The sequence below is a fragment of the Globicephala melas genome, chromosome 7 (genome assembly GCF_963455315.2).
Source record: "Globicephala melas chromosome 7, mGloMel1.2, whole genome shotgun sequence".
Taxonomy (NCBI): domain Eukaryota; kingdom Metazoa; phylum Chordata; class Mammalia; order Artiodactyla; family Delphinidae; genus Globicephala; species Globicephala melas.
In genome coordinates, this window is record NC_083320.1 from 19,235,525 (window position 1) to 19,244,762 (window position 9,238).

General features: G+C 51.9%; 1 protein-coding gene across 1 annotated transcript; it reads right to left on the bottom strand.

Annotated features, from left to right (window-relative positions):
- Window positions 1-128: 128 nt before the first annotated feature.
- CATIP (ciliogenesis associated TTC17 interacting protein) lies at window positions 129-6,144 on the bottom strand. The gene is made up of 10 exons (XM_030849769.2): window positions 6,046-6,144; window positions 5,777-5,869; window positions 5,171-5,371; window positions 4,810-4,865; window positions 4,554-4,640; window positions 4,196-4,363; window positions 2,172-2,296; window positions 1,117-1,193; window positions 693-781; window positions 129-473 (listed from the first exon to the last, which is right to left on the bottom strand). Exons 1-10 carry the CDS (start codon window positions 6,068-6,070, stop codon window positions 234-236), a joined length of 1,161 nt encoding a protein of 386 aa, XP_030705629.1. The 5' UTR covers window positions 6,071-6,144; the 3' UTR covers window positions 129-233.
- Window positions 6,145-9,238: the final 3,094 nt, after the last annotated feature.

Consider the following 9,238-nt stretch of genomic DNA (forward strand, 5'->3'; position numbering starts at 1 on the left):
AACCCTGTTCACGGTTCCTATGCTAAGCCCGAGACACGAGACGCTGGTCAGAGAAGGATCCGGCTCACAGCCAAGCCTCGGGAGGGCCCCGTTTATTCCCATTAAAACCGCAGGCAGGAAAGCGCGCCTCCCGGGTGCCTCCCGCCCGCGTGCCGCCCCAGCCCAGTCCGGATGCCTTGTCTTCCTGCCTCGCCCCGGCCAGCTGGGCCCCGGGGGAACGCCTTGCTGCCCGCCTAGCCCTCCTCGCCCTCGAGGCCCTCCGGCTCCAGCTCGTGGAAGGGGCAGGGCCGGTTGGAGGAGCGCAAGGACGGAGTGGGCGGGCGTCGCATCGCAAAGGGGCCGAAGTACTCGGCGGCGAAGGTGACCACATCGGCCGGCTGGTGCAGCAGCAGGAAGAGCAGGAAGTCGGAGATGAGCGCCTGGGCCTCGGGGTGCTGCCGCAGATAGCTGTTGTGGCTGAGACGGAGCTCCTCCTGGAGGGGTCCGAGCCTGAGCAGGACCCGGGACTCCCGCGCCCCAGGAGCTCCCCTCCCCTTCGCCCCGTGGAGGTCTTAGGGACGCTGGAGTCCCCTAGCCCCTAGGGATGATGCATTTCAACCGGGCAGAAAAAGTGATCAGTAAGGGTGGAGTGTACGCCCTGGGCAGGGGGATGGGGGGATGGGGACCTCAGGCTGGCTGCAGCCCCTCCTCACCTTCCGGTCCACGAACTTCGAGTAGAGCTCCATGTCCTCCTCCCACACCAGGGGTTTCTTCTCAAACACTGGGTGAGGCTCAATATCATCTGGGGGTGGGTGCGGGTGGGAGGAAGGCTGCGTGCCTATTCCGACCCCAGAACCTTCCTCAGATACAGAGGGATGCCCAAGAACACCAGTTCTGGGCAGGCTCAGGTAAAACCCCAGGGTTCTGGCCATATGGGCGAAGTTGCTGGAGGGGGTTCCCAGCAAAATGATCGTCCCTGAATTGCCTTGGAGACAGGGACTGGAGAGCAAAACTTCTCCATCTCATCCCGGGCTCCGATCCGGGGCCATGGCACACTCAATCCACCCATGCACCCTGGAAGGCTCCAGGTTTCCTCACCTCGCCTTCACTCTCCCACCAGCCAGGGGCTTCACTCACCCGCCTCCCTCAAGGTGGGCACCTTGGTGATCATGCAGCACCCCGGGGAGCCCACCTGGATCCTCTTGGCCAGGTGCCTGGAGTGCAACAAAGAAGAAGGTGTGAGTCTTCCTAGACCAGCCCACTCCTTTGAAGGGTGTTCTGGGGGCCTCCCTTTACTGCTGTCCCCCTCCTCCCCTCCTCCACTTGTCTTTGAGTTCCAGGGTCCTGTTCATTTCTAGATCCCCAGATAATGTCCCTTGCTTTTCAAACTGGGGACTCTTCCTACCCTGGAGATGTGTGCACGTGTGCAAGACTAAATTTAGAGGTGTGAGCGCTAAAGGAATCACAAGGGAATTCCCTGGCAGTCCAGTGGTTAGGACTCCGAGCTTTCACTGCCAAGAACCCGGCTTCAATCCTGGTCAGGGAACTAAAATCCTACAAGCCATGGGGCGTAGCCAAAAAAATTTAAAAAAATAAAAAGAATCACGAGCCTCCTGCTATGTGATACTCAAAATAGAAACAAGTTAAATTATGAAATAAGGAAAGCCCACAACGTTCTGATTACTTTTTTTTTTTTCTACTATAGTGATTCTGTCAATACCTCTTTGGAAATTTCAAGAAACAAATGCTTCTCCCCCTCCCGAATTTTCTCAGGATTTGGTGCCCGCACTTTTCTGGCGACAGCTTGGCAGTGTGCTGGGGTTCTTCTCCCAGCCTGCTGATTTTATCAAGTGCTGAGCTGTTCAGACTTGGGTGTTTTTCAATTTTACACCCACACCCGTGGCAGCTGCTTTAGCGACGCCTTAGGCCCTGTGGAGTTGACCTTGACTTCCTCAGCCATTCAGGGCTCTTCGGTGAGGTTTGGGAGGCATTGTGAAGACCGGGAGAATGAATGCATATATGCAAAAGGGTGAATGAGTGGAGAAAGCAGGGGCACTCAGACCTCCACAGCAAGTCTTCCTGGTGGTGTCCCCAGAAACAGGACTCTCCCTTTGCCCCGACCCAGCCCAGGAGGTTGAGCTCCCATGCTTGTCCTCAGTACTGCCCCTTTTGCCCCACCGTCAGTAGCTCACCCATCAGAGAGCAGGTAAAACTGGCAGGACACGGGGATGCCCTCTTCCGAGTGTACAGTCTGCTCCACAGTGAACGCTTCCACCTGCTGATGGCCCACCTGGATCGTCTGGGAGCCCAGGCCTTGCTGGCAGCAACCAAAATGAAGGGAGGGAGGTGAGGTGGATTCCCACCGGGGCCTCCCCACACATCTCACCCTGGCCCTTCTCTCCAGGTTATAGCTTCACTGCTTGTTCACCAGTGATAAGCAGCCCTTGGCTGTCCAGACCCTTAGGCGCCCCAAGATTTGAGATGCACCCCCAGGTTAAGTTGGGGTTTTCTCTTAGAGAGTCAGCTCCACCCTGCTCCTGCCCCAACCCGTCCCCATGCCAGCTTCATGACCAAGTGCTTCTAGTTGGCAGATTCTGTAATAGGGATGACCAAGTAGGTGTGAGTGTGGGCTAGGGCGGAGGCTGGGCTATTTGTGGGGAGGAGGTAGTGGGATGCTGAGGAAGGACTAGACTGAGATTTATGGCTGCCTCAGGCCCGTGCAAGCTGCCCATTGTAATTGAAATTTAAATTCCTGGGGACTTCCCTGGTGGTGCAGTGGTTAAGAATCTGCCTGCCAACGCAGGGGACAGGGGTTCGAGCCCTGGTCCCGGAAGATCCCACATGCCGCGGAGCAACTAAGCCCGTCTGCCACGACTACTGAGCCTCTGCTCTAGAGCCTGCGAGCCACAACTACTGAGCCCGCGTGCCACAACTACTGAAGCTCACACACCTAGAGCCTGTGCTCCGCAACAAGAGAAGCCCGCGCACCACAGCAGAGTAGCCCCAGCTTGCCGCAACTAGAGCAAGCCCGAGTGCAGCAACGAAGACCCAGTGCAGCCAAAATAAATAAATAATTAGAAAAAAAATAAATCCCTGTTACAGCTACAGCAACAGGGAGAAAACTGCTAACATAAGAAAAACATTTCAAAGAAAATTGGGGGGAAATGGTATGTGCCTCTTTGTATCAAACATGTTGCTGTTTGTCATGTTTGTGATAGAAAAGACAAGAGTGTCATTTATGAAGTTGGTCAAATCAGCCCCCAAAGTGTGTGTTCAGAGGCATGCTTCAAAATCACATATTACAGGAAGTCCTAGGTAGGTTGATGATGAAAGTTTAGCCAAAATAAGAGAAAAATAAGAAACACCCTTAAGGGTTGAGACATAATAAAATAATTTTTAAGTGCAGTTGGAGATGTTGCATTTCCTGATCTTAAAAAAAATATGTCTTGGGCTCCCCTGGTGGCGCATTGGTTGAGAGTCCGCCTGCAAATGCAGGGGACACGGGTTCGTGCCCCGGTCCGGGAAGATCCCACATGCCGCAGAGCAGCTGGGCCCGTGAGCCATGGCTACTGAGCCTGCACGTCTGGAGCCTGTGCTCCGCAAGGGGAGAGAGGCCACAACAGTGAGCGGCCCGCGTACCGCAAAAAAAAAAAAAAAAAAAGAAAGAAAAAAAAAATATATATGTCTTTAAAAGTGGCCCCTGTGGGGCTTCCCTGGCGGCTCAGTGGTTGAGAGTCTGCCTGCCGATGCAGGGGACGTGGGTTCGTGCCCCGGTCCGGGAAGATCCCACATGCCGTGGGGTGGCTAGGCCCGTGAGCCATGGCCACTGAGCCTGCGCGTCCGGAGCCTGTGCTCCACAACGGGAGAGGCCACAGCAGTGAGAGGCCCGTGTACCGCAAAAAAAAAAAAAAAAAAAGTGGCCCCTACGATGTTTATTTTTCCTGGACTGACTTTTGTGCAAAAAGCGTTGCTTTCTTCCACTGCTCCCAGCTTTTGGTCCTTCTCACTCACGCCACTTGCCTCACACTTGGTCCTCCCTCTAACAAATGCGGTCTTGCTTTCTCCTGCTCTTGGAAGTCTCACCCCCATGCCCTAGGTTTATCCCCACTCCACCCCCTCTTCCACTCCACAGAGGTGTCTTTTCTCCCAACTCAGCATTCTCCTTGCCCCTTCTAGTTCACCCCAGACCAATTCCCCACCCAGGGAAACCCCTCACGTAAGTGGAATAGCAGAGTTTGCCCTCGGTGTCCAAGGCCAGGAAACGGGCGTTGCTGGGCACTGTCTGCCTCCAGGCCATCACCCTCAGCAACACCAGGTTGGCAGCCTGGGAGACGAAGCCCGCAATGGAGTGCCAGGGGAAAAAAGTCACTTCGGTCTTCACTTCCTGTTCAGGACAAATCTGGGTCAGGGACCTTGAGCCAGGAAATGGAGGGAGGTTGTGCAAGACAGGTGTTGAGCATATGGTCTAGTCCATATGGTCCCTAGTCCAGGCTCCTGGCCTGACACCATCTGTCCCCTGTTCCTGGTTCCAAAGAGGATGTAGAGTATGGCTCCCACCTGGCTCTCATCCTTACCTCACCCTCCTTGATGATTCTGGTCATGGCCAGCTGATCATCCTGCTTCAGCAAACTCATCTTCCGTTCCATGGGGAGGGCGTGGAACTAAGGGCCAGAGCATGGAGGGGAGAACCAGGGACTCACGGGATCGTATATACGAGCGAGATCCCCCAGAGGTCGCCTTGTCGTTTCTCCTTCATAAATGAGAAAACTGAGGGGAAATTTGGATAGAAAACTTTCCATATGTGGTCAAGGCTGGGGCCCCAGGAGGTACCTTGATGAACTCCTTATTATGTTGTTCCACAACCTCCAGTTTCCACGAGAGATAGCCTGTGGGGAGGAGGTGAACACTGCTGTCACCAGAGACAAGGCTGGAGTTTGCAGGAAGGGAGGCGGTGGCCCGGGCTGGAGGACTCAGATGTAGGGTGGTCCGAGGGAAAAACTAAGGCTGTGATTAACTTCCCTGTCACCCCCCCCCCACCCCCGTGTCCCATGCACTCTCTTTGCCTCGTTCTAGTACCAAGGTGAAGTCAAAGCGTTGGTCCTGAGTGAAGGTCCTGGGAGTTGGGGGGTGGGAGGGGGAGGGCAGTGGAGGAAGGGTGGGGGTAGAGGGTGTCAGGCAGCAGGAACTCTACCCAGAATGGAGTTTCCGCAGGGTATTTTGTCCATGGAGCTGCGGCTAAAGGCATGCACAAATGGGAAGTACTCCGTGACACCAAACTGGTCTTTGTATTTCCCTCTCTGCACCTCAATGGTCAGCTCTCCCTGAGGCTCCCCTGTGTCGGAGACCATGACCAGAGTCTCCGAGAAGAATAGCGTCAGCAGCTCCTCTTGCCCTGGGTGCGTGAGGGTCCCGTGGGGACAGTTAAAGCCCCAGCTCCAGCTCCTAGGTCTCAACTTTCGGACCGCCCCCGCCCCCCCGGCCACCAGTGCGCCCACAGTCTCCACCCACTCCCTCCTCATCCCACGTCCCCCAGGTGGCCCCTGCGTCCCCTCCATTGGCCTCTACAGCAGTCAGCAGGTGAAGGCTCCCCCACCCCAATCCCCACCAGTCCCTACCCACACTGTGTCCCTGGGGTCTTCCCTTGAAGAATATCAACTAACGGGCCTCACACCCTTTGTGAGTCCCAGGAGAATCAAGGCTGAGAGAGGGGGTGGCCAGGTCTGGGCTTTCTCTCCTCCCTCCCGTCCGTACTTTTGCCCCTCCCCCCCCACCCCGCCCCGCCACTGCCCAGGCTCACGGAGGGAGTTGAGGAAGTTGACGGCTTCAGCATTGGCCTCTGGGGGTGGCAGACTCTCTTGGGCTGAGGGCTGGTGATCCTTGGCTTTGAAGCCTAGGGAGGGAGGAGAGGTTGAGACGGCAGATGGCGGACCTTGGGAAGAAGGACAGGGGTGGGGCAGGGGTCCCAAGAGCAGGATCCTCCAAGGCCACCCCAGGGTGGATGATGAGGGAGAAGATGCCCCACCCCTTTCCAGGTCCCCACTCCAAATTCCTCAGCTCTCTTCTCACCTTTGGATTGAACTTTGGAAGACATGCTGCCTCCTGCTACCCAGTTTGTAACCAGCTGTCTCCATGGCAACTGGGAGCTAGCTACCGCCTCTTAAAGGGCCATCAACCCATTTCACTAAACACCCAGACCTTGGAAGAATTGGTAGGAACTGTGGCTTCTGCGACTCAGCCCAAGCCTGAGGTATTGTCCAGCAGAGGGAGCGTTTGACATTCTTAGGAGGCAGGGGGGATGACATGGATCATTAGAATGACCTTACAAGTGTACTTTGAAGTTCAATTCTTACTGGGATTGTAAGTAGGACCAAAATATTTTTTTAAAAACCTTAAATTTTACTATATTTATATGTTTACGTTTCTTAGATTGCATTAAAAGTACTTGGGAAGCTGGTTTGTCAATTTATTAAAAAATTCTTTTAGAGAATTATTTTTACTTATTTTTCCCAGTCAATCGCTTTTGACAATTGCAATTGCCACTGGGCAGTCCAGTGGTTAAGACTCTGCGCTTCCACCGCAGGAGGCAAGGGCTTGATCCCTGGTCGAGGAACTAAGATTCCGCATGCTGCATGGCGAGGCCAAAAAAACCCAATCAATTGCTTTTAAAAAGGAAGTAGAATATATAGAATGAATAAATATGGCATAAACATATTTATGGCAGTTTTAATTTTGTAAAGAGAACCAATTATTAATTAAGGCCCCCTTAAAAGTTAGTAATAACATTAGATAGATTTATGATTAGAATGATATGACTAAGTTGAACTTAAAAGTTTTTAAAATGCTTATGTTTTAAAATTTGCATGTTAAGAAATTGAGTTCTAATTTTTTTTAAATTTATTTATTTTATTTATTTTTATTTTTGGCTGTGTCGGGTCTTCGTTGCTGTGTTCAGGCTTTCTCTAGTTTTGGTGAGCAGGGGTTACTCTTCGTGTGGTGTGCAGGCTTCTCATTGCGGTGTCTTCTCTTGTGGAGCACAGGCTCTAGGCACGCGGGCTTCAGTGGTTGTGGCACTTGGGCTCAGTAGTTGTGGCTTGCGGGCTCTAGAGTACAAGCTCAGTAGTTGTGGCACACGGGCTTCGTTGCTCCGCGGCATGTGGGATCTTCCTGGACCAGGTCTCTAAACCGTGTACCCCTGCATTGGCAGGCAGATTCTTAACCACTGCGCCACCAAGGAAGCCCTGACTTCTAATTTTTAAAAGCCAAAATGAATTCTGCACGTGAACCACCGCCAGTGGCATTAAGAAAACTCACAACTAGGGCTTCTCTGGTGGCGCAGTGGTTGAGAGTCTGCCTGCCAATGCAGGGGACACGGGTTCGTGCCCTGGTCTGGGAAGATCCCACGTGCCGCGGAGCGGCTGGGCCCATGAGCCATGGCCGCTGAGCCTGCATGTCCGGAGACTGTGCTCCGCAGCGGAAGAGGCCACAGCAGTGAGAGGTCCGCGTACCGCAAAAAAAAAGAGAAGAAAACTCACAACTGCTTTGGGAAGTAGTCTGTTAGTTCCTCAAAATGCTAAACGTGGAGTTACTATATGACTTAGCAATTCCGCTCTGGGGTATATACCCAAGAGAATTGAAAGCATCTGTCCACATAAAAAACTTATACACAGATGTTCATAGCATCATTATTCAGAATAGTCAAAAAGTGGAACACCCATCTGTTCATCAACTGATGAATGGATAAACAAAACGTGGTGTATATATATATAATGGAATATTATTATTCAAGCATAAAAAGGAGTGAAGTACTGACATATGCTAGAATATGGTTGAACCTTGAAAATATGTTGAGTGAAAGGAGCCAGTCACAAAAGACCACATATTGTATGATTCCATTTATATGTGTAAATGTCCAGCACAGGCAAATCTATAGAGACAGAAAGTAGATCAGTGGTTGCTTGATGTGGGGGAAGAGTGGAGGCATGGAGGCAGGGAGTGGCATCCACTGGGGACAGGGTTTCTTTTGGGCATGCTGAAAATGTTCTAAACTTAGACTGTGCATATACTAAAACCCATTGAATTGTATACTTTAAAAGGGTGAATTTTGTGGTAGGTAAATTATATCTCAATAAAGTTAATAAAAAATAGATGCTTTAAATAAAATCTAAGAGAAGAAAGCAAACCATTTTGCTTTCATATGTGAATTACATAAAGTTTAACAAAATCTTTTTGATTTGGACAAAGTTTAAAAAAAGACTCCGCACTTCTACTGCAGGGGGTGCGGTTTAGATCACAGGTCTGGGAACTAAGGTTCCACATGGCTTATGGCCAAAAAAAACCAAGAAGCAAACTGCTCTTTTTTAGATGCTCTATAAGGGGTGCCCACATAGTCCCCCTCCTTACTGTGCCCCCCCCATCCCAGCTATTCCGGACTCCTGGCCTGAGGGAAAATTTGCTCCCTGAGCCCTCTACCCTTTAGAGTTTTCCTGTCACCCCTGGTCCCCCTCACCTCCCCTTGGTCAGGCTCCTCTAGCTGCATAGGACCCCCACCTGCTTATCCACACAGGCTCCCACCTCCTGGGAGCCCATGTTCTCAACTCTTTCACTCCCCCCAGATTCCTTCCTGCCTGATGCTGGCTGTTTCCTGCTAGCTGCTTAGAGGAGAAAGCATTTTGGAAAAGTGGATCACAGAAGGATCAACATCCAGTTGGTTGTCTATTTTTTTAACCATCTGGAAGAGATCTGTTAAGGACCCTTGTTACCATCCCCCCTTAGGGCCTGATATGCCAGGGGAAGGATGCTCTGGAGCGGTTGACGTACTAGCCGTGTGGCTGTGTTGGGCAGGTACGCCTTTCTGAGCCTGTGACATGGACAGCATGTTCCCTCCAGCAGCTGGGGTTGGCATCTATTGAACAACAACCATTACCGTAGAGAGGGTACCCTCTATGCTAAGGTCTGCAGGTAGTAAGTCACTTAATCCTCACAGTCAGCTTCTAAGGTGGTGTTAGCATCATCCTCATTGGACAGGTGAGAAGTGGAGGCACAGAAAAGTTCAGTAACTTGTCCGAGGTCACCCAGTTAATAAGTGGAAGGTGTGGACTCCAACCCAGATGGGCTGGCTTGAGTCCATGTTCTTAATCACTTTGCCCTACTGTCCCTGATAGACTAGCACTAAGTTTATTAATAACAGTGAGAGGAAAAAGAGGCTGCTGTTCACTGAACACCGTTGTGCATCTCATTTGGGTCTCCCAGCCACTCCAGA

Bases quoted from the DNA above. Each gene is read 5' to 3' on its own strand.
- CATIP (XM_030849769.2), bottom strand. From the start codon at position 6,070: ATGTCTTCCAAAGTTCAATCCAAAG. The intron at 5,870-6,045 runs GTGAGAAGAGAG...CTCCCTCCCTAG, and splicing joins TTCCAAAGTTCAATCCAAAG to GCTTCAAAGCCAAGGATCAC. The intron at 4,364-4,553 runs GTAAGGATGAGA...TGTCCTGAACAG, and splicing joins GAATCATCAAGGAGGGTGAG to GAAGTGAAGACCGAAGTGAC.